Genomic DNA, 25,718 nt, shown 5'->3' with positions numbered 1-25,718 from the left:
AGGATCCCATGTTTTAGTTTTCTTTGTTTTTGTGTCTGATGGGAACAACAATCTTTGACATTGGTCCAGTATTAAGCAAGATCGCTGCAGTCGGCGAAACAAGCTACAATTTAAGTTATTGGGCAATTGTGCACCTTCAATTTACGTCCACAAAAGTGCTTGTTTTGCCACTGACAGGCTCAGATTATTATTGTCTGTCTGACAACATTATGGAAAGGATTCCGACAGAGGTCGACCTTTCTGGTAAAGAGTAAGATCCCTTTTTTAAGCATGAAAAACGGCGAAATTGCTATCCCTAAACCCACCAGACTCCATGTAAATAAACAGTAATTGTATCATTGTAAAATATAATTTATCCAAAGTCAACAGATTAAAAAGTCATTTTGGTTCGTCTTTCCAACAATCACCACTCTGGTTTGGTTGAAATAAACACATCATTTACTGATTTACATGTGAAAATACGTTGGCTCTATGCACTCTGAAAATGTATTGTTAATTTAAAGGTTTAGCGATAGCGATCTCGTAGCTATTTTTGGTTAAACAAAGAGTATTCTCTTTAAAGAAAAGGTCTTTCTCTGTAGGGTTTCTTTCCATAATGTTGTCAGACACGTATAACAACCTGAGCCTATCAGTGTGTAAAAACAGCACTTTTAGTAGACAAAAATTGATGATGCACATTTGCCCTATAGGATTACATTGCTAACCTGGTCACAGCGTTCTCACTAAATACTGGACTAATTTCAAAGATTGTTGTTCCCATCAGTTACTTACACACAGAAACGTAGGAAAATAGGATCCAGGTTGAAAAATACCAAGTTACCCTTTAAGGTATAACATTTTAAGTGTCACTTCACTCTATGCACTATGCATTTATTTCCTTCTGTTGATAACACCCCTCTGCCCTTTTTCTTTATTTCTCAAACACTTTTTTTTAGCCTCTTGTTGCGGGGCGTTCACACTGTAAACCCCTCTGCTGTTACACCAGTCTGTTCTTAACACTTGTCTATGAACAGTAATGATAGTGAAGTCCTACAGTTTGAGATAACTGCAAATGTTTCTCTTAAGTTAAACATATAAAACAAGAACAGTGAAAAATTCATGTTGGTGATGAGCTTGTTTAGTTTCCTGTTCCTGTTAGTGGTGTTTGAAATGTGAACAAAACTCTCTCTCTTTCTAATACAGTGTGTGTGTGTGTGTGTCTCTCTCTCAGTGGACAAACAGTGGGCAGTGGAAGCAAGTCATTTATCCCTCTCTGTCCTGGGACTAACCTCGGTGGAGTGAGTTTTTTTTTATCCCGTTGTTGTTTTGAGGTTGAGGACGTCTGGCCCGTCGGCCTGACCACCACATATTAAGGACTGCTGATGCATCGTTTAAGGACTTGTGCGGCGCGATTGCGCCCGCTCACTGCCTCACAGGCAGCTCAGACTGTCGGCCCGCAGCGGCCAATAACAATCACCTCCACGGGTGGCACAAGGACGTTTCAGCCAATCAGGTGCTACACGGCACCTGTGGCCTCGGAGCCGTTCCTGAACGGGACGAGCTCCAACTACGTGGAGGAGATGTACTTTGCCTGGCTGGAGAACCCCAAGAGTGTTCACAAGGTAAGGAGCAGTAGAGCCCGCTGCTGGTCTGGAGGGGGACTACATACCAAGATCTGTCATTAGGGTTTACAGGTTACAAAGGCACCTCTAAAATAAATATAAAACATAACTATGATGATCAAAAGTTAGCTGATTAAACCTTTCAGTAATTATTTGAAGAATATATACAAATGTTTTAATGATTCACATTAGATTAAATCCTAGAACTCAGGATTACCAACAACTTTGTGTTAAATTATATTTTTTCAATAAGTCTTTCTTTCTTCTAATTATTAAAATATGTTACATTGTATTTAACTCAAAAATTAAGTCAGGCGGTACAAACATGTACAAGAGACAAGCACAAGTACCTGTTAACAAGAGACACATTACCAGAAATCTTAAAAGGACAGTTAACCCCAAAATACATAATTTTTTCGCTTACTTGTAGTGCTATTTAGTAGTTGCTCAGTGTCAGAGATATCGGCCGTATAGATGTCTGCCATCTCTGCAGTATAATGGAACTAGATGGCTCTCGGCTTGTGGTGCTCATAGCGCCAAAACTGCATTTATAAAACTTAACAGCAATGTCTCTTTCCAGAAGCCATGACCCGGTTACTTAAGTTCAGCTCAATTCACAGACCTGGTTGTGAGCAGTTTCATGTAGGAACTATTTTCTTATCAGTATCAGGTATTTAAAAGGAAAAATCCAATTATTTTTTTCCCAAGGTATATTTTAAACTGCCTACCAGTACGGATGGTGAGAGGTAGCGCCCCCTGTGGGAATGAATGAAGCTGATGGTGTCTTCAGGCACATACACATTTTAAAGAGTCTTAAAGGACAGCCAGACTAATAATAGCCGCTTGAAGCTCAGTCACATAACAGAGCTTTCCAAAGTAAAGGCAGGGGAGGCCAGTCTTAAAACACACTGGAGGACATGACTGTTCTCAACAACCCTCACCTCAAACTAGGTGAATAATAGCTGTACCGAATACCATTTTTGAGCTTCGGTGCTTTTTAACAGCAACATTTGATTGTCCACGGCAGGTTGACGTTGGGTCGCCTTTCTCCCAAGGTTGATTTGACTTAAACTTTTTGCCGCAGGCATTCAAAACAAACGGAAAGACCTACGTTTTTACCGGACTGTCTGACAAGTGACGACCAACGCAGTGTGTGTGTGAATGAATGCGCACTGTATTGGCATTATACTTATTTCTTATGTCTCTGTTGGCAGATTACGAGTGAGTGTACCTCTTATAACTCAAAATCGAAAGACATTGTTCAATACAAATATCATTAATATCAATATAAATACCATGCCAGGATCAAAAGCGTGTTAGTACTTAAAGGAAAAGTACAATCTCAAAGGCCTCATTTAGTCCTCCTGGTTGTAGCGTACGTAGAGTGTAGATCCAATATGTCTCCCTTTGGAGTAGGAGGTTATGGATGTCTCCCCCCGCAGACTTTACCTTCTTGCTACTAATCATTTGCACACTAACAGTTGTATATGTTGCCTTAAAGGTGAGCAGAATGGTTTCAGTTAAGAGCAGTGGTTCATAAATGTATATATTTTCAGTCCGTCCGTTCGCTATTGTCTGCCACGCAATTTCTCGCTGTTTTATTATAGCAGCCGAGTTCGCTTCTTCACATATATGCTTTGCTTCCTCGTATATATGGACATAGAAAAGTAAGACACTGAAGAAATAGGACTCTAAAATCTAGAAACTATGAATATAATTAAGTAATAAACTCACTGCACACTGTAAACATGACTGTAAAAGAGTATTCATCAGTTATTTCCCACCAGCTAAATATAAGGTCGAAACCATTGAGGTGTCCTCTCCCTGTTGTTTCATGAATGTACAGTAGTCTACACTGTATAGTTACTGGTCCAGTGAACTAAGACTATAATTTGGTAGGATTGTCCAATTAGGACAGGTTTTTATAGTTGTACAATCCTCCCAAATTATAGTCCCAGTTTACTGGACAAAATACAAATTGTGTGCTAAGAATGGCAAATAAAATGCACATGGAAGAGTAATATACATGATGCTTTACTATTAAAGAATACAAAAAGAAAAAAATAAATTAATAAGATGTATTGGTCTGTGACCAGTCTGCCATTGTTAGAACCATTATAGAAACAGGTGTCTAGGACTTTATAGGTCTATTGGCCTTCCATCACAGACTTCATCTAAAACGCATTTGCAACTTTATCTGACTGATTCACCTCCAGTCTCTAATCTTTTCAGATGAATTTAAATAAAGTTGATTGATCATCTAATCATTTGTAGATCCTTTATTTATATTAAAGGTCACTTTGAATGATTTTTAACTAATGATATGTATAAAAACAAAGATTTTTTTAAATCTGGACGGTCAATGTTCATTTTGGGACAGTTCCTGGAGGATGATGGGAAAGAAATTAGGGAAGAGCCCTGAGTTCTACTGCAAAACCTGCAAATTGTGTGATTTAAAGAAGAGTTTAGGAAAAAGTATCTTAATTGAATTTAACAAAACCAAAGATCAGCATAATCCCCCTTTTTATGTTGTTCAATCAAAATGTTTGGACTTAGCCTTCCAAACAAACAGTAACATTTTGATATAAAAGGTAATCTGGTAGCTGCAGTTTGGTGAACCCTCTTCATCCTGAGATTAAAAAGCAATTAGAGATTCAATTATTACCATTATTCAACTGGACTGTTAAATAATTAATGTTATGTTTGCATATTTTTCTGCCACAGATGTGAGTAAAATTAGTTCAATATTTCTGATAATATGTGGTTTCTAATTGTGGAAGTGAACGTGGAGGTCATAGTGAAACCTATGGCTGTCGTGTGCGTGCGTGCGTGTGCACATGCGTCATATTACATATCACAGTTGTTATGTAAAGATCACTGTACCCTGCTGTTATCAGCTTAGCAAACTAGCTGGAAGCTCCACAGCAGGACTGAACCTGACACTGACCCTTACTGTACATCATAGTAATAATGTTATAGCAACAGGAATATAATTATATGAAAATGTCAGAGTATGATCAACTTGACCGAAATTACTTTGTAATATCAGGTATTGTCCTTAAACATCACTGTGTTAAGATTCTGCGTGGAGACTTTAGAGGCAACAAAAACACATCCTTTCATTCAAAAAGCGAGCATGTATCACCGCCGCTGCTGCTATTGTTTCCATTTAAACGTGATGGCAGACATAATTGAGTGCTTGCCATACTTTTTCAACTTGCCCACGATGTTAAATACGTTACCATAGCAGCAGAAACCACACAGGGGAAAACGCTGCAGGAGCTAATGCACCATAATGTCATATTGCTGACCATTGCCTGTAAGCTCTATTTAGTTAGACGATGAGATGACAGTAGGTGGACAGCAGCAGTCTGTAGCTGTTAAAGTTATTATTAGGGCTGCTGACCGCTGATGTTGGCTCTGATCTCTGATCTTGATTCCGAAAGTCCTGTTTCTATTTGATTCTTGATGATTCAGTTACAGATAAATTACATTATTGCATAAAAGCACTTGTCAGAATTTACCCTGGCTGGGACCTTACATTTCTTCTCATTCCACAAATAAGCATCACAGGCTTTTTTTCTTTTTAATGTAGAATTGCTTAAGTTAGGCTAAATTGTAAACATATTTCCTGTGTTTTAAAATTGTATGGCTGAGACAACCTCCAGCTCACACGGTAGAGCGTGCGCCTCATGTCGGCTCAGTCCTTGACAGCGACCTAGGTTTGAATCCAACCCGAGGCCTCCTGTCTCTCTTTAGCTGCTCTAATAAAGGAAAAAGCCCTAAAACTATCTTAAAATGTTATAGGGCTGAGGGATGGAGTCAAAAAAATACAAAATGTATCACTTGCATAAATATGCATCAAATCTATAACATGAAAAAACAAATGTAGGCCTAGATGTAAAATCAAATGAGCAGAAATAATTTAAGAGCTGCACCACTTGCAGGGTTGTCATTATCATTCATACCACTCCTTCCCCACAGTGTAGATGTCGTACAGCCCTGACTGCATGATTTATAACTAAAACTGCAGGTGGCAGCACAGATTTACACAATTTCAGTGAAAAAAGGCACAGATGCAAAGATCTATCCATATCGGATCATTCAGCAGAAAATAGTGATTCATTGGGAAAGTTATTTTTATCCAGCTGTAGTCTCAGGGCTGAAAGCACCTCAACTGTTCTTTGACAGTGTGACACACGAGCAGCTGCAGGAAGTGATGAGTCTGCATTAACTGCAATCTTAAATCAGAAACTCACTGGTCTGTCTGAACCTGTTCACTGACCGTCTGTATTTAGATTCATTCTCTGTTTGGACACATACATGTAGATACAGTACGTCCAGTTATTACAGATCAGAATCAGTAGGAAAGTTCATGTCCCATCTCGTGATTCTTTATATTCTCCTAAGTGCAGGGTTTTTCAGAGACACTTTACGGCTTAAAACAGGAGTCTTTTTGCAGATTGAAGGGATTTATGTACAGACTGTATGTAGAGACATGAGTTGCGTAGAGAAGGTCAAACCGAGCAGAGTGGTGCATGAACAAGTCACTTCCTGTTTGTCTAAATGAATAAATAGAGAGACAAAGCCCTTCCCCTTCTGGTGGACCAGCATAGGAACTTATTTCGGAAAAGATATGTACGGTAGGGAACGGGGAGAGACAAATACTTTTTTGATCCCTTTTGAATTGAGCCATGGATTACTACACGTGATGTTTGTCAATTTGAAAGATAATTTTGCAAGTCAAGAAAGTTGCAGGGTGATGCGTACAGCCCGAGGGGCTTGCCGCATCACTTTCGTGCCAATAATGACGTTAAATCATACCCTCTTGTGATACATTGCTTTAGTCTGTCAGGGAGAGGGTGAAGACAAACTGATTAAAACAACTTTGTGATTACTCTCCAGGACTTCTGCTTGGTGCCACTTGCAGTATTGACCTGCGATATGTACTGAATACTGTCATGATCTCCCAGTGAAATATTTATTTATGTGAAGTGGGAAAAATGCATGTATGTCCTAAAGTGATACTAGTTGAAAGAACATTTGGGAACTACAGCAAGAGAGTAAAATGTAAAGTGTGTGTTGTTGTTGTTGTTGTTGTAGTAGTGAGTTGATACTGGGAATGAAATGTTTGCGAGCAGGGCGGAGAGAGTCTGTGACTCATGAGTCAAGAATGATTGATGAACCACAGAGTGGAAACCTGAAGCTGCAACAGAGAAAACAGGCTGTATGTGCAGGGAGAACCAATGCCTTCTAACTAGAACATAAATACTGTTTGTTTCTGTGTTGTTTCTTCTTTAGAAGCCTGGGGGTATATCAGCTCTCAGGCAACCCTCCTCTGGTTTCAGACTTTCAGAGGGCACTCAGGGCGGGGGTATAGTAGAAAAAGTAGTTCATACATGTTCAATCAGGCAAAAGTGTTCACAGCTGTTCAGAAAAGCCACACTAAAAAGCCTGAGACACCATGAATGATTCAGAAGTCTCTCCTGGAAGTCCGTTATGGTATTGTACTCAGTTTACATTGAAAAAGTTACATAAGTTGTTAGAAAAAAAAGAGAGAAAGGTTCAAAGGGCTCCAGATAACTTTTCCACTGGTAGCGCTGGTACGACCAACTTTCTCATTTGGTAGCACCAGCACATGGCCGCACCCTTTTTTTGGTACAGCATGGTATTAATCAATGACCCTGCATACAGGTCTTAAAAGGGAAATGTCTGTATACTTTATCGCCTGGACCCTATTTTCCCATGTTTTAGTGTCTAAGTGACAATGTTTGAAATTGGTCCAGTGTTGAGCGAGAGTGCTGCAGCCGACTGCCGCGAAATGGGCTCATCGGGAGAATTACAACACGTTAATGTACGGCCACTAAAAGTGCTGTTTTTGCCACTGACATGCTCAGATTGTTATTACAAGTTTCTGACTAGATTATGGAAATGACTCTACATAGAAATAAAACCTTTTGTGAACTTGTGAATTTCGCCAGCCGTCCTCTCTCCTTTATGGAGACTGACGCTGTGTGCACGGTGGGCTCGATGGTGTTTTAAGACTCCAACCGCGCCTTCCAGGCAGCTAACCCTCACCTTAACCCTAAACATAACCATTGCCTGGAAGGCGACGTTGGGGGCTAAAAACACCAAACACCGCACGGTGTGTGTGTGTGTGTGTGTGTGTGTGTGTGTGTGTGTGTGTGAGACACACACAAGTGACAGAGAGACGGAGGAGAGGACGGAAAGGAAATGCAGCTGAACGTGTTTTCAAATAGCGTTTAAAAATAAATAACGAAACTCAATGTGCGACGGCTGGTTATGGAGGATATATTTATTCATAATTCAAATTGAAAGTCCAAAGAGAAAACGAAGCAAGATCAAATTAAAAATAGTATTATTTTACTACGCTACTAGGAAAAATCATGCCATAATTAAATGTGAAATGTAAAAGCTTAAATGGAAATACTTAAATTAAAATCTCAAATAGAAAAAAACAAATAATTTTATTTTAGCCTTTCACTTTTATAATTTTCGATTTTCAATTTGACATTTTATCTTTTGAATTTTACGTTTTACATTTGACATTGACATTTTAAGATTCACCTTTTACATTTCGATTTAACATTAAGCTTTTCATTTAGAAGTGACAGGTGTCAATTTAAATGAGGAGGCGTGGCCCAACGGCTGGTGGGGGGGGGTCTGAAACCACTTCCCACTGACAGCGGGGTCTCTGAGCATTACTGGCCGACCAGTAAGCAAGCAATCCCAGCCACCGCCAGCTGGCTGTCACCTAAGACTGGAGCTTCCAAGTCCGACAACATATCGGAGCAAATGTGCAATTGGCCATACATTTTTGTAAAACTGCCCATATTCAAACTGTACACAGTTAATTTCTCGCATAAAACAGTCTCAGAAATGAATTTAGTGGTGAAATAGCAGACGAAAAAAACAATCAACTCTTGAATCTCGCGGCTCGGCTGCGGCTCATAGAGATTCGGCGTGTCCCCTTTTTGTCGTCTAGCCATCACACATCCAGGTAGCGATGTGGCCTGGGTGGTGAAGGGAGGGAGGGAGCCGGTTCAGCCTGCTGGAGAAGCCGCTACAGTGCCTGTCTCCTTACCTTGCCCGGGGCACGCTGTAGCGGCGATGATGCTGAATCTCTAGATGAGCCGCAGCTGAGCCTCGCATGATTGAACCGCGCTTATAGTTAGATAAAGTTGTGGGGAAATGAGTTTTATGCGAGAAATTAACTGTGTACGGTTTGAATATGGGCAGTTTTACAAAAATGTATGGCTAATTGCACATTTGCTCCGATATGTTGTCGGACTTGGAAGCTCCAGTCTTAGGTGACAGCCAGCTGGCGGTGGCTGGGATTGCTTGCTTACTGGTCGGCCAGTAATGCTCAGAGACCCCGCTGTCAGTGGGAAGTGGTTTCAGACCCCCCCCCACCAGCCGTTGGGCCACGCCTCCTCATTTAAATTGACACCTGTCACTTCTAAATGAAAAGCTTAATGTTAAATCGAAATGTAAAAGGTGAATCTTAAAATGTCAATGTCAAATGTAAAACGTAAAATTCAAAAGATAAAATGTCAAATTGAAAATCGAAAATTATAAAAGTGAAAGGCTAAAATAAATTTTTTTTCTATTTGAGATTTTAATTTAAGTATTTCCATTTAAGCTTTTACATTTCACGTTTAATTGTGGCATGATTTTTCCTAGTAGCGTAGTAAAATAATACTATTTTTAATTTGATCTTGCTTCGTTGTCTCTTTGGACTTTCAATTTGAATTATGAATAAATATATCCTCCATAGCCGGTGGTCCACATTGTCGAAATCATCTAAATACATGTATTCAGCCATGACATTGAAGGTATTTTAAATAAAACTAAGCTACGCTTTCTGTCCTCAAACAAAACAAACTCTTTTCACCACCTCTCTCTCCAACTCTCACTCACTGTTGTCTTCTGGCAACAAGTCTTGTTCTTGAGCAAAACTTGGTTAGACACACAATAACAAGTAGGCCGGTTCTTTGATCGTTTTATTAAAAATCTTCCTCTTTTTCTCTCCTTCTCCTCTTGTCCAGTCATGGGATGTATTTTTCAGGAACGCCAATGCCGGTGCTCCTCCCGGTGCAGCCTACCAGTCTCCTCTGGCTCTGTCTGCAGTTCCTCAGCTCTCCTCTCTGGTCGCCGCTCAGCCCAACGTGGAGAAGCTGGTGGAGGATCATCTGGCTGTCCAGTCCCTTATCAGGGCCTACCAGGTACACGTACACACACACACACACACACACACACACACACACACACACACACACACACACACACACACACACACACACACACACACACACACACACACACACAAACGCACACACACACACATTCTCACATTCTCACAGGTGGATTATGGCCTTCATGTAACCACTGATAACGCGCTGCAGGATGCGAGGCTAGGATGATATGACACGGTACCAGACTCCAATATGTCTTAAAGGGTCAGTTCACCAAAATCACAGGGTTTGAAACTACAGTACCCATAATGCTTTGGGGGATGTAAACAGGAAATATAATGTTGCCATGAATTCAGTGAGTTAGCCTTGGGCTACAACTTGAACCCCATCTATGAATTAGTTTTCATTCAGTCAGACTTTCTCCATTTAAAGTCTGCAGAACGATCTATCAGCAGCTCATGTTTGCAGTGTACCCATGAACGTACAGACAGCTATCACTGAGTTACTTTTGTACTGAATAAAACTTAAAAGCATGATGATTCTCAGGCAAGTTCTGCAGCCTCTTTTTTCTATGAATTCTAAGTGGATTTATGGAGGCTTTTTTTTCTGGATGGTTGATTTCATTTGTCCAGGTTTTGAGATATTGTCTAGACTTTGCAATTTGGGTGAACTGGCCTTTTTAATGAGAAATATTGAAGGACCAAACGGGTGTCTTTTTATGTTTTAGCTCTTTTAACTATAAGTCATTTGAGTTTAGTTTTAAGTTGAATTAAAAATCAATTAAATTAAGTTAATTTGTGTTGCTGATATGTCCAGTATTGAGGTTTTAGTTTGCACAGTTTTAAATTGAATAAAACGTATTCAAAATGTATTTTCTGGTGATTGTTTAACACACTGAAAAATATGTTTAATTTTTCCAGCATTAACCCCCGGATCCATGACTGTATAATGTGATATTTAATGTGTTTTTCCTCCCCACAGAACGTCATGTAACATGAAGCTCAGTGAAGCCAACAGATTAATGAAACTGTGTTTGTTCTTTTTCTGATATTTTACTGTTATTTGTTGATGTGGGATCTTTAGGTGATCATTAAATTATTATTATTATTATTATTATTATTAGAGGTTGTTATATATTCATCATTCTGTTTATATTATACTCAAACACAGTTGTAGCATGTGTAAGTTATTTATTAACTCATGATTTGTTTAATATAGTATAGTAGTAGTAGTAGGGCTGGGCGATATGGAGAAAATCAAATATCACGATATTCTGACCAAATACCTCAATGGCGACGTTATTGTAGGGTTGATAATTGGTGCTTTAACAAAATGTTATTTACACAATGAGTGGGTAAAGGCAAATAATAGAACAGCTATAACAGTCTGGTATGTTCAGAAAATTACATCACTTTACTCTAACGCAGCCTTTAAAACCAGGAAAAGGCAACACTTACCATATTACGATATCCAAAATCTAAGACGACCTCTAGTCTCATATCACAATATCGATATATTGCCCAGCCCTAAGTAGTAGTTTTAGAATTTCTCAGCCTGAAAGCAGAAAGTGTTTTCTAAGATTTCAAAGATAAATTTAGGATTATTCAGTTATTAGTTTGTGTGCAAACTTAAAAGTTAGAGAAGGTTGAGAAATGGAGGTCTTCACAGGTCTGAAACTATGGTCTGGAAGACTCCCCCAAATCCCACGACTGCAAACAGGTCAGTCTCATTTCCTCAGGTTCAGGTCTGGTTTATTTAAAGGAAATCTGAGTTTAACCTGCAGGTAAAAGCACAGCCTCAGGTCAGATTAAACTCATGTGAGATCTGATTTAATGAAAAACTTCACGGCAGTGTACACGGCAGCTCTGGATGGACTCCATCAACAACACCGCAGAACAAAGAGCTCAGTATTGGTTTATCTACACTAGATTTATATTTTAGAATCAGAACTTAATCATTTCCACATCGCTAACTTCTCTCACAGCACCGAGTGAAGCTTTAATCAGGAGAAAAAACTGAGTCGGTAAAATGAAAAAACAATGAAGAAACAAAGAAACTTTATTTAATAAGCTTTATACTATTCATAAACACAACATGCAACACACCGGAACCCTCCTGGACCTTATTAGTCTGGATATACACTCACCTAAAGGATTATTAGGAACACCTGTTAAATTTCTCGTTAATGCAATTATCTAATCAACCAATCATATGGCAGCTGCTTCAATGCATTTAGGGGTGTGGTCCTGGTCAAGACAATCTCCTGAACTCCAAACTGAATGTCAGAACGGGAAAGAAAGGTGATCTAAGCAACTTTGAGCGTGGCATGGTTGTTGGTGCCAGACGGGCTGGTTTGAGTATTTTCCAATCTGCTCAGTTACTGGGATTTTCACGCACAACCAGTTCTAGGGTTTACAAAGAATGTTCTGAAAAAGGAAAAACATCCAGTATGCGGCAGTCCTCTGGGCGAAAATGCCTTGTTGATGCTAGAGGTCAGAGGACAATGGGCTGAGTGATTCAAGCTGATAGAAGATCAACTTTGAAATAACCACTCGTTACAACCGAGGTATGCAGCAAAGCATTTGTGAAGCCACAACACACACAACCTTGAGGCGGATGGGCTACACCAGCAGAAGACCCCACCGGGTACTACTCATCTCCACTAAAAATAGGAAAATGAGGCTACTATTTGCACGAACTCACCAAAATTGGACAGTTGAAGACTGTAAAAATGTTGCCTGGTCTGATGAGTCTCGATTTCTGTTGAGACATTCAGATGGTAGAGTCAGAATTTGGCGTAAACAGAATGAGAACATGGATCCGTCATGCCTTGATACCACTGTGCAGGCTGGTGGTGGTGGTGGTGTAATGGTGTGGGGGATGCTATCCTATCAATATGGGCCAACATTTCTAAAGAATGCTCCCAGCACCTTGTTGAATCAATGCCACAAAGAATTAAGGCAGTTCTGAAGGCGAAAGGGGGTCAGACACGGTATTAGTATGGTGTTCCTAATAATCCTTTAGGTGAGTGTAGCTCTATGCTATGTCACCCTGTGAAGACCTCCAGTAACCAGGCCTGCCTGTCAGTGGTGTTTGTGTTGTAATAACAAAATGTGTGTGTGTGTGTGTATGTGTGTGCTGGGTGTGTGTGCAGGTGATGGGGCATCACAATGCCCAGTTGGATCCTCTGGGAATCAGCTGTGTGAATTTTGATGATGCGCCGGTGAATACCGGCTTCCAGGACGTCGGTGAGAACGCCAGAACTGAGAAAACAAACAAACTGCTTCCAGCTTTTGGTGTTAATGTTGCTCTTCCCTCCCCCCCCCCCTCTCTCTCTTTCTCTCTTTCCCTCTTTCCTTCCTCTTTTATACTCTCACCCTGCTGTCGTCAAACCTTGTACTTCGTTTTTTCTCCTTGTTTTTGTCTCAAATCCTGTTTCGATGTTGATCTTTTTCTATTTCGGCGTTCCTCCTTTTCTATATCTTCTCTTTCTTTTACTTTCCAAATCTTCCACGCCGTCCTGCTTCTCATCCTCTCGCCTCTCTTCTGGTTGTTTTGTTGCATGTCGTTTTTTCCTCCTCCCTCCATCCTCTCCTCCATTCCTATCCGTCCTGTCCTCTTCACTCCTCAACCTACACCCCCTCGTCCTGTCTTGGGTGGGCTCTGGGCTGTTGTCACTCCCTGTAGATTCGAGGGCACCATGTGGCCCAGTTGGACCCCCTCGGCATCATGGACGCCGACCTGGACTCGTGTGTCCCCACTGACATTATCACCTCCTCCGACAAGCTGGGTGAGGAGCTGAACCCTTAGAGAAGATCCCGTCTTCCCCCTGTTGTCTCCTGGTCTGCAGTTTTACTGATAGTCGGAGGAAGTTTGTTACTGGGCATATTTCTTCAAGCTTCTCTCAAGCTGAAACCTTGTTGTACATCAGGAGAATTTCTTGAACCTTCTCATGTACAATACATGTTTCAAAAACCTTTTCCTGAACTGGAGACTTTTGGAATGTTCTTGTGTACGATGAATTTTTTAGAAACCTTTACCGAAAAATTTCTTCATCAATTAAATGTTCCTGGAACGCTCTCGTATATGATGAATGTTCCTGAAACCTAATCTAATTTATAATCATGTTTTGTTAATAGGAATATTCTTTTCATACGATAGAAATAATCCTTCTGGAACCATTTCTGAAACCTTCTTGTATACAACAAATGTCTCAAACAACTAACTTCCCAAACACCTTCTTGTGTTCTTTGAAATGAACTTTCTTGTATACATTGAATGTTTCTTAAACTTTCTTTTTTTTTAACCTCAAAACTGGAACCATCCTCTTTACTGACTATGTGAAATAGTCCCCTTGAAGGACTTTAAGCTTCACTAAAACGCCCTTAGGTAGGTTTGTCAAGAAAGATCCTAATTAGATCAATTGGAGATCTTAATCTTAATACGATTCACTTTAGCAGAAATAGATTTGGCCCTCAGGTGTTGTGGATCTAATCATTTTCCACCTGGTTGTAAAGGAACAACAATGACATAATAAAAAAGATTAGCTTTTCTTTTGAGCGATAATAAATAAATATATATATATATAATTTTTATTTTTTTATTTTTTTTTTTGTTTAAGCGCAAGATATGTTTAAGTTATTTTCTTGACAACCCAACCTCACGGTAAGATCTGTTTGGTATCTGTTTTGGAGATTTTATTCATAACACGTGATCTTGTTGCGCAAATGGATTTTGCACATGAGCACTTTGCTGTCAGCAGCATTTGGATCAGTTGGTGTTGAGCTGTTAGCTTTGTGCTAACTGTGCTAGCTGCTCTGGAATCTGAAGCATCTTTAATCTGATGGTGGAAACCTGCTGCTGCAGTTAGATGTGTGTTAGCTTTCCGTTGTTTGGCTTCTGCTCTGACTCGTTAGCGCTCAGCTGCAGCCTCGTTAGCGCTCAGCTGCAGCCTCGTTAGCTTTCAGCTGCAGCCTCATTAGCTTGTTATATCAGTAACTTGCAGCTTGTTTCTGTTGTCTCATCGCTCCTACAGGCAACAAGCGGCAACGTCCGTGCCTGAAAAGTGAAGCCACTGCGGAAGTGCCTTAAACCTGCATTCTATCTAATTTCCAGCAGGGGGCGACTCCACTGGTTCCAAAAAAAAAAGGCGACGGCCAAAATGCAAACTCTTGGCTTCAAAACGTCTGTCCACAAACCAATGGGTGACATCACCGATGCTATGTCCATTCTTTATGTAAAGTCTGAGAGACACTAAAGTTTTGGACCAGCTCGGCACTTTGTCACCATTGTTTTTAAATGGGAATCTTAATATTGATTCTAAATATCAACTTGTATCATGTCTTGCCTACCCATGTCAGGCAAAATTTATCTCCAATTCATCAATTTCTGGTAGAAACCGAGGCGTATTTGCTATTTAGGGTGAATTCATGTTGAATGTGGTGGTGTCGGTAGAGAATGAGGTGCTTTTATCTAAGAAAATATTAAGAGCAGAGAAGTGTTTCCTTCTTATGTGACAAGGTGATAAACATGTTTCTGCGGCACTCAATGATGTAAGTCGTTTTCAGACTTTTGTTCAAATCTATTTTACATATATGTTAACAAACCAAGGAGGGAACAAATCCCACTTTGCAGAAAAGTCTTTGGCTGAACTGATGTGGAACCAGTGATAGGGGTCAAAGGTGTTGTTGTTGTTTGTTGGTAACTTCTGTCTAGGACTAAGTCAGGAACTAAGAGAGAAGTTAACTGCTAACCTGCTAATCCGACTGAGTAGTGATTGTGTTTAACCTTATTGGTTAGTCTGACTTGGTGTTTAGGTTAGTCCTTTTCTGTTTGGGAGGCAGTTTCAGTTGAAACAGACTCTGTGGTCGAGGTCATTAGGAGTTAATTTAACGTTTGTCGTGTTGATCAAAGAAGAAATGTTGATGTAAAAGTTGTTATTTCTGTAAACGTGTTGCTTCAAACATGTCAGAAACACTAACACATTTTTGTGTGCCGTCAAGGTGACATCCTTGTTCTTAATCCCAGCTAAACTTTTATTATTTTTCCAAACGGGGAAACAGGCGTTAATTTGAGTGTTGTAGATGTGCATCGATTCAAAGCTCTAAGACCAGACTGACTGAATGATTAGTTAACTTATATTTTCCTGTTATCAGATTTTTCTGGACAGTATGATGACAGAAGGAAACTCTTGATTTTTTTTATTTGTTTTGTTGTCTTATTAGATGGGATAACTCTTTAGTAAAGCTGTGACCTGGTCTGTCTCTACGGTCTTCCTTCAAGCTCTCTTGGCTAACTAACTGCTAATTAGCTTTGTCTAACTCTACTCTGTCTGCTTTTACTGCACTAAAATTTCTGGTACACCATCTGACGTCAGCACTGTTCAGTCCCTCACATTCAAAACACTATTTACACCTTTTTACACAAAATGATTGAATAGTGCTCAAACTCACACTGTGACAGGGACAGATTGTGAAACATGTTTTTGAGATCAGACACGCTGGTTTGTGTGCAAAGTGTTAAAAGTTTGTAGTGAAAACTGAGGGCGTCAGTGTTGAGTTCAGGAATTAGTCACCTCTCTGCTGCAGTGAAGGTGACCTGTGCAGAATGGCTTCCTGTTTGGGAACCGCCTCAGTGTGGGTTGGTTGTGGTATGGCTTCTGTATCCTCAGCATGGTGTGCATCCCTCGTTCTCCACCACTTGACTCTAAAATCACCAAACCTCTGGACCTTTTTTCAAACAAATAAAAAGGTGGTGGAGACATTGAGAGGCCAGGGGCAGGAGTTGTGCTCTGTTTTAGCTATAGACGGTTGTGGCGGTGGTGTAAAATGGTCGTGGGTGTCTGGTTTATAAGCAGGTCGTAGGTCACTAACTGTGTCTGGGTATTTCTTCCTTTGCTGCCACCTGCTGGCGACCCTTCCAGACATGGATGTGTTCAAGGAGAGGCTGAGAATCCTAACGGTAGGAGGTATGAGAAACCACAAGGCTGGTGTGTCACTGCCCAGTGCTGTGAAGCCAGTAGTTAATCTTTAGTGAAATGTTTTAGTGTGCATGTCACGTCTACAGGAAGTCAGGAATCTGTTTCTGACATCCTGATTTCTTGTAGAGCTGCACCAGAGAATGGGAAAGAAAAGAGATATTTAATTTGGTTCACTGTCTTTTGCTTTTATCAAACTTGTTTGTACAGGAGTTAATGAATGTAACCTCCAATATCTTTGAACTTTGGGGAACCACAGTCACCACTGCCAAACTGCTTTTTCATAATATTAAAACTATGCTAAACATTAAAAAAGGACATGAAAAATAGACTACACAGACAATTTATGTTGTTTTTACAAATGTGTACAAATGTTAATTTAGCGTACATAACTTCAAACATTTATTTTATCAGAACATTTTCCAGAAGTCTGTGTTGTCATTATTATACAATAAGATAAACTGATCCAGAGACGCACTGATGCAACAACACAGAATACAGTATACTACACTGTATTTATTTAAAGCTATAGTGCCTAGTTTCTGTCTCCCCCATGAGGAATTCTAAGTAATAACAACAAAACTGTTGGCGCAGCCACATGATACAAGCCATACGTTATCACGCATTACCCTCACCCCTCCTCCACGCAGTTGCTAGTAGCCAAGGAGGACACAGAGGATTAAAAAAACATGATGGACTCCTCAGAAGAGGTAATTATCTTCGCTTGATTTCCTGCGCGCAAATGTCGCCGGACGACACTAGTTTCTGAACATAGCCATACTGAGAAATACAGAGAGAGTTGTGTGGAGCTGATTATTATTAGCTTTGTATCAACTCATTTGGCAATGGCCTGAATGTAACGGACGTTCTAATATAAAAAAAAGTTACGCACTAAAGCTTTAATATGGATCAGTGACATTATGGTGGATATCATCATATCATGGCCTGATGTCATCAATATCACTTCCGATACCAATCAGTGCATTCCTAAATTGATCATGTGCTGGTAAATGGAAATGTCTCTGCAGCAGGAATATAAGAACTGATGTATTGATAAGTAACTTAAACAAAAAAAATCAAATCATGTACATTAAAGTATTTTATTTAACCGGGAAAGCTTCAACAAGTTTTAAAAGTCTCCTAGCTGAGACAGACAGCAAGTTATAGGCAAACAAGATCACAAAATCATTTCTAATACAACTATATAAAAGATTTCATCCTAAAACAACTGAAATTGCACCTTAAAACAACCCAGAAGCTGATACCTCTGATGTATTCATAACATAATGAGACAAACACATGATGATTCTAAAATATCCCAAAACATCTTCAACCAGAGGAGAGTGCACAAAAGTTTTCAATTCAACAGGCTCACTGTTCTTTACTCCTGTGGAAAGATTGTGTTTATTTGATGATATCAGACAGTGAACCACAGTGAAATATCCATTTGATGCCTCAGTACACAGGAAACATTCAGAGGAAATTCACACAATTTTCAAAAACAAACAGTTAAATGTACAGCATGAAGAATTGTTGCTGCCTCGGTCCCTCCTGAATGTCTCCTGTGTTCGGTTAGTTAGCTTCTAGCTGCTGCTAGCTCCCTGCTCTGTCCAGTAAACAGTAGAACAGTTTGTAGAGACCTCTGATAGGTGAGTTATCTCTCAGAAAAGAGTTCACTAGGTGACGTCAGGAAATAATTCTAAACTGTGGCCACAAAAGGATGAAAGTTGAGGTTCAGGTAAAACAATCTGCGCTTAACATTTCTAACATTTTCCAGACCTGAAGGCAAATATATCATAAAGTCATAATACTGCATTCATTATTTCCACTGAACAATATTCACGTTTTTAGTTTTTTAATTTTAGTGTTGGCAAGAAGGAGCGGCGCTTTTAAATTGGAACACACATTTTATACACCAAAAATAACTGCAAGATCTATGAAATATAATATATATATATATATATATATATATATATATATATATATATATATATATATATATATATATATATACACATACACATACCATAATACCAGGTGGTAGATTTTAATTAACACCTGAAACTTTTTTACTTTTCTCATCTGACGAAAGCAAACAGACTTTATTTATGTAACACCTTTCAAAACACTGTTAAAAATTGCTTTACAGTAAGAAGAAAATACAAAGATGACACAATCTACTGTATGTAATTCCAAGGTGCATACACAACAAAATAAGTTATAAAATTAAGAATAAGCCAAAAATAACAAGTTGTTATGACTAGAGCCGCAACGATTAATCGATTAGTTGTCAACTATTAAGTTAATCGCCAACTATTTTGATAATCAATTTGAGTCATTTTCAAAGAAAGAAAAGTCCAAATTCTTTGACTCCAGCTTTTTAAATGTGAATATTTTCTAGTTTCTTGACTCCTATGAATTTAAACTTAATATCTTTGAGTTGTGGACAAAACAAGTAAAGACATTTGAGGACTTTGTGTTGGGCTTTGTAAAACGCTGACATTTTTTACTTTTTACTGACATTTTTAAGACCAAACAACTAATCGATTAATCAAGGAAATAATCGACAGATTAATCAACAATGCAAATAATGGTTAGTTGCAGCCCTAGTTATAGCGATAACTGAAATATCTCAGGAGGAGAATTGAATTAATGACAGTTTTAGCAGCTCTTCACTTACTTTAAATGCATTTTAGTCAGTTTGTGGCCATAAGTTTGAAAATAATTTTCTCCACGTCACGTAAGGTTGACTTGCAACACTGACTGAAATGTTCCTCTTAGTGCTGAACTTCCCACAGGTGTATTTTATTCTGAAAAATGTCAGTGCTTAGTTATAGTGGAAAACATTTGTGATAAATAAAGTGAAAGGAAATGTTACTGCCAAAATACAGAAATATTTCAGTAAGAATATTTGCTGTTTCTGTGTTTTGTCCAGAACACTGTTAGGGAAAAAAACCTCTCTAATCACAATTTGGTTTGGGTGAAAAACAATATAAAACAAATTAAAAACAAGTGGAAAATGTTCAGCCTGTGTTATTTAGCGGTGTTAGCTTGTATGATGTTTCAGAACTGTTCTGAGCTGGTGCTCTGTGTGTTTCTGGATTTCTTTCTCTGCTTTAATCTCTTTCAGCTCTTTTCTCTGTTTTCTGTTTTGCTCCCATATATCGGGCTTTTCTGCAGTTTAAGCCTCAGTGTGTTTTATAAACTAGGAAGATATCAGCAGTTACTAACATAACTGTAGTTCTAACATAGTGTGATGATCTATACATCATCTGTGGCAGCCTCCAGAGAACTGACAGTGTATCAGTCAGAGTTTACTCCTGCAGAAGATGTTATTGTTTTCAGCTCAGGGCTGAACTCATTGCCAGCTCATGTCAGCGTCAATATTTAAGAATGACGCATATTAAAGCAGTTGGACTTTTTTTTGGCATGCCAACAGTAGAAATGTGGCGCTGAGCCCTGCAGCTGTGAATCTGTCCTCATGTGAAACTGCAGTAAATGATGTGTTGTGTTTCAGAGTCAGACTTCCTGTCACAGTTTGTCGGCTGCAGACGGAGGGGTAAACATCAGAAACCTGTCAGTTTGTGTCTGTAGAGCTGTTTGTGAAAACATGTTTTAGCAGAAAAGAAGAGTGTCGTCCTGTATTATATTTCCTCTCCTCCCTGACTGCCTCCCCCCTCGCTGGAGGAGGCAAGGAAAGGTAGTGAGGAAAGTGAATGAGAGGCTGAGCAGTGACCCGTCTTCCTGCTGTCTTCAGAGAGACTCTGCTGCTTGATTGGCCAGCTTGGCTGTCAGTCGTGTGATTGGTTTGTGACTGCAGTGCTTCTGAGTTCTATAACCAGTGTCGGCTCACTGATTGGCTGAATGAGCGGTCAGTCTGCCCAGTTCAGCCCTCTGTTTGGCAGTTTTGAGTTAGAAAATGTTAAAGGTGGTCTCGTGGGATTTAAAGATCATTTACAGTCCACGGAGGGATTTTAACCAGGGACCATTCCCCAACACGCACACACAAAAACACCTTCTACTTTCTCTCTCCATCTTTCCTCTCTCCTCCATAACACATTCTCTACTAACTGTCCCAACATCAGTTTGAAGTTACAAAATAACCCATAACTCCAACCCCAGCACGTTACTCATCTTCATCACGCTGTCATGAACGTGATTATTATTCTATTAATTTCAGTATTTTCAAAAACTGTAAAGCTCTACAAATGTCATTGTAACCTGTTAAAAACAATACATATAAATTCATGCCACAATACAAAAGGGAAACTTTAAATTAGGTTATTAAATATATTTTACAGTAAAAAAGAAACATCTTGTCAGAGCTCTCTGCAGGACAAACACTAAATATCCTTTAATATATCTTTGAATTTTTTCTTTTCTTGTTAATTATACAACAAAAATGGGCATGATTTAGGTATGCCCCTACCACTTATCTGATTACCCAAAATTGTCCCCACCACTAATTTGATATTAATTGCATATGCACCTCCAGTTATTGTGACTTGTAAAAAGTTTGGACTGCAGTGTGGGGTCTTTCCTCTGACCGCTGGCTCTGTGTTGCTGTGTGTGCTTCCCACTGAAAAGCTTGGGGGATTGGCTGGGAACTACACTTAATAATCGGAGGTGGTGAAGTTAACATTTGTGTGGACGATAAGCCACACAACGGTGAGATTTAGGCCTGTTTTCTGTTTGTTTCGGTTTTCCACCTCTGATAAAGAGCAACGTTCGGCCACTTCTCTAAACTTTGTCTCGTCAGAGAGAGTCCCAAACGGGGTCCTGTGTCTGTCAGACGGTCTGAAGGAGATACTGATGTCAGCAGAGCAATAACATAAAGCACAGCAGACTGTAGGACAGGTGGATTTCTTTTTTTTTTTTAGATAGTGATAGACTTTATTCTCATTAAATTACGGTTTTATTCTTGACTTCTCAAAGAACACAAATATTGTTATAAATAAATAAATATGTATATCAGGGTTCATACGTTTTGAAAAAACCTGGAAAAGTTATGGAATTTAAAAAATGCAAATTCCTGGAAAGGTTTTGGAAAAGTCATGGATTTTTTTTTTTTAACACAGCATAATAATATGTGATTAATAAATGTATTTCATGTCGTCCTAACCTCAACGTTCTATTCGGGGCGCGATATTACAAATCCCACTATGAACCACATAAATTGTTATTCATTTTATTGTTAAACCTCTGAGGGTAAACTTTAACACAGATTTTTATTCTTATTGTATAATGTCGACTGACATTTTCAGGAATACATAGTCATGGAAAATTGCCGAAAAGTATTGGTTAAAATGCGTATGAACCCTGGTATGTATAAAACAATGAAAAAAAACAAAAAAAACATGAGCTATTACACTCCAGGAGTTTATAAATTAATAAAATAATAATTAACGTGAACAGGTGCCACATGCACATTAATGATATTACTTCCCCAAACAAAAGACGCAAAAGAGGAGGGAAGAGCCTTACAAATACAAATTCATCAGAATGCAGGAAATTAAGTGTTTGATGCTCGACATTTCCTGGGATAGGAGGACCCACAGACCCCACACTTAATTTGTGTCCAAGGAATTTTCATAAAAGTTAAAAGGTTGTTCCCTCCCTGGTCCCCAAACCACATCCACATTTGGTTCTTTAGAGTATTTGTAGCAGCAGATGTGTGTGTTGATGGTGATGAAGGAAGATGTCACCCAGTGCAACAGTGTGGCTCATTGATGTGTTTTTATGGCACAGAGGAAGAAGATATATATCCGGCTGTGATACACACACATTACTTGTTAGTAGATACATTCACTGCTGGTTTGAGTCTGAACATGAAGAAGAAATGTACAGAAATATCAGCGGACTGATCCTGAGCTCTGTCATGTCTGGTTTGATATGTGAAGCTGCTGATTGGCGTAAATTAATGATACTAACGATGTCTCCCTTTTTTATTTTTTAATTGTACTGAACCACTCAACTGATCCTCACTCCGTCCTGCACGTTGTAAAACCACTCAAACTTCTGTTTCTGCTGCTCTGTCCTCTTCTTTCTTCATCTCTGCAATTTTGTCTGTCTGTGGTTTGGAACAATATCTGGCTGTTGCTGCCTATTCTCCATATTGTGTTAATAATGCATATTCATTCATTACTAACTCAAATATGCACGTTTTCATTTGCCGTGGCCTGTTTGTCTGTCTGTCCATCTCTTTGGTGTCCCCTTTGTCCGTCCTGCAACCTTTTCTCAACTCCTTCCCTGTTTTTTTTTCCCTGCTCCTCCCTCCCCTTCTGTCCTGTGGTGCGTCATGGGACACGTAGGCTTCTATGGTCTGGATGAGTCCGACCTGGACAAGGTGTTCCGGCTGCCCACCACCACCTTCATCGGAGGCTCAGAGAGCGCCCTGCCACTGAAGGAGATCATCCGCCGACTGGAGGTAAACACAGACACACAGGTCCATTTAAACCAGCTGTGAATATCACTGGAGGTTTTTGTAACATCTAACTCGAGTCAGAGTCGGAACGTTTGCGTAGAAGATGCTACCTGTACAGGTGATACTCCTCTCCCTCTGTTGGTCAGATGGCGTACTGTCAGCACATCGGTGTGGAGTTCATGTTCATCAACGACCTGGAGCAGTGTCAGTGGATCAGACAGAAGTTCGAGACTCCAGGAGTGATGCAGTTCACTCTGGAGGAGAAGAGGACACTGCTGGCCCGCATGGTCCGCTCCACCAGGTAAACACCACAACACAACACACCCCTCCATCTACCTCCATTTAGGGATGTCACCATACCAGAAATTTCAAAGTCAATACCAATAACAGTGAAATTCCACGATTCTCGAAACCCAATTCAATACTGCCGTAAAAAACAAAACAATCCCATGTACTCCTTTTTATAATGTGTATTTCAAGCTAAGGATAACAAGGATAACTTTTTTTTAATGTCAGGTTGTTTTTTTTTCAGTCTTTTATTTTTCAGTTTCAACTTTCTGTCACTGTTAGGAAGGAGGGTGTGATTAAAGTGCTGACACACCAGGAGACTTTGGGGTCACCTCACGTCTCCTGTGTCTTGGCCAAAAAGTTGCACTTGAACACACCGCAAAGACTACAATCGACGGCCAACTCGCACATATCAGCAGCAGACTAGAACACTTGTAGGCGTATCTGCTGCCCCCTTCAGGTCCGGAAGAAATGCATCTCCCGGTACCTGTGCTACTGTAGAAAAATGAGTACCGTCATGTTTTCAGAATTTTGGCATTGACTTGATACTAAAGTATCAGTTTTCGTGACATCCACATCTCCATCTACCACTCCTGTGGGTGATGAAGTGTATGATGATGATGATGATGATGATGATGATGATGATGAAATGTGTATGCACAGGTCTGTGAGAGGAGTCTGCAGAGTCTAGAGGAAGCAAAACTGTCTGTATGAACCTATGATTAAAAGTGAGCGTTATCTGTTGTAATGTGTGTGTGTGTGTGTGTGTGTGTGTGTGTGTGTGTGTGTGTGTGTGTGTGTGTGTGTGTTTCTTTGCATGTGTGCGCAGGTTTGAGGAGTTCCTGCAGAAGAAATGGTCTGCAGAGAAACGTTTTGGTCTGGAGGGCTGCGAGTCTCTGATCCCGGCTCTGAAAACCATCATCGATAAATCCTCTGAGAACGGGGTGGAAAACGTCATCATGGGCATGCCTCACAGGTATCGCACACTTATATACTGTATTTACAGTGTTTATACACACACACACACACACACACACACACACACACACACACTTTACATCCTCCCTGTCTCGTTGTTTGTACACTCACCACTTTCTTTTTTCAGGGGTCGTCTTAATGTTTTGGCTAACGTGATCCGTAAAGAGTTGGAACAGATTTTCTGTCAGTTTGACTCCAAACTGGAAGCTGCCGATGAGGTAATTTAACTGCTTTAGTACCATTACTGCGGTTATAATACTGCTGTTATTACAAGTTACTGCATACAGTAAATACCGTTTATAGAGAGAACTGGACCTGCAGGCAGGTAAACTGGGGTACAAGCACCCAAGGAACTCAGACACAACCAGATAAGCAGACTGGACGGTTCATTTAATACCTCATAAATCAAATTAATTATCCCATTTATGCAAAAATTGTATAAAAATCTAGTATGTTCTAGTATTCAATCTAGTATTGCCATGAATTAGTCCTGCTTAAAGGACAATGAACCTAGGGGTTGATAACATATGTGTACAGAGTCGACCGTTCTCTGGGATCTGTTTTCATGAAACAAGCTAGCGACGAACGCCGTGCAACCAGTAACCAGTAACATAGCTCTAATACGCCGTTCTTCGTTCGACTGGTCATGCGCAAGATGGCGCCTGCATGTATACATGAACGCTACTATCTTTATAATCTATGTTTTTAATAAACTGTCTGTACACTTACAAAATACTCAATGCTTCGGTTTACATGTAGGGACCCTCATTATGCTACCGTTGAAGTGTGGTGCTATTTTGAGCCTTGTTAGTGGTGTAGAAATAGAGATTTAACCTGTGCCCCGAAGGCTAGCATATTAAGCTAATCACCGGTTTTCGCTAGCTTGTTTCAAGCTAGAGACACATTCGATTAGCATGAAAACAGATCCCAGAGAACAGTCGACTCGGTACACATGTTATTAACCCCTAGGTTCATTTTGTACCGGAATTGTCCTTTAATGTTAACATTATACACAATTGTCTAAGCGGATATATGGTTTTGTCATATTGCCTGACCCTGTGCTCCCATTACTGCTGCTGTCATGTACCACCACTATCAAAAATAATTGTTTATGTTATCTATTTATCAAAAGTAAATACTTTTGACTTGTATATTATTATTAGATTTTACTCTGAACTCTCTCTCATCTCAGCCTCAAACATTCTCCATTAGTTCTTAATTTGTGAACTGCCCTA

At 39.7% G+C, this 25,718-nt stretch overlaps 1 protein-coding gene and 1 long non-coding RNA gene across 4 annotated transcripts in view; one reads left to right on the top strand and one right to left on the bottom strand.

The window, feature by feature from the left end:
* ogdha (oxoglutarate dehydrogenase a) overlaps positions 1 to 25,718 on the top strand; it is a 38,119-nt gene that overhangs the window by 2,563 nt on the left and 9,838 nt on the right. The window contains exons 2-9 of one of the 3 annotated variants that reach the window (XM_031308915.2): positions 1,211 to 1,601; positions 9,671 to 9,847; positions 13,505 to 13,607; positions 16,740 to 16,784; positions 23,105 to 23,220; positions 23,364 to 23,518; positions 24,335 to 24,481; positions 24,611 to 24,701. In XM_031308915.2, the coding sequence (XP_031164775.1) occupies positions 1,362 to 1,601; positions 9,671 to 9,847; positions 13,505 to 13,607; positions 16,740 to 16,784; positions 23,105 to 23,220; positions 23,364 to 23,518; positions 24,335 to 24,481; positions 24,611 to 24,701 (1,074 nt within the window). In that variant the 5' untranslated portion in view covers positions 1,211 to 1,361. Of the gene's footprint in view, positions 1 to 1,210; positions 1,602 to 9,670; positions 9,848 to 12,971; positions 13,066 to 13,504; positions 13,608 to 16,739; positions 16,785 to 23,104; positions 23,221 to 23,363; positions 23,519 to 24,334; positions 24,482 to 24,610; positions 24,702 to 25,718 lie in introns of all 3 variants that reach the window. The other 2 variants (XM_031308916.2, XM_031308917.2) reach the window with 2 other exon arrangements.
* Positions 6,605 to 25,440, bottom strand: LOC118494640. Its single transcript, XR_004896766.1, has 3 exons — positions 25,318 to 25,440; positions 17,293 to 17,298; positions 6,605 to 6,617 (listed from the first exon to the last, which is right to left on the bottom strand). It is a non-coding gene; the product is annotated as an uncharacterized LOC118494640 (long non-coding RNA).

This window comes from Sander lucioperca, chromosome 2 (assembly GCF_008315115.2).
Source record: "Sander lucioperca isolate FBNREF2018 chromosome 2, SLUC_FBN_1.2, whole genome shotgun sequence".
NCBI classification, from domain to species: domain Eukaryota; kingdom Metazoa; phylum Chordata; class Actinopteri; order Perciformes; family Percidae; genus Sander; species Sander lucioperca.
This window is presented reverse-complemented; position numbering and strand designations above follow the sequence as displayed.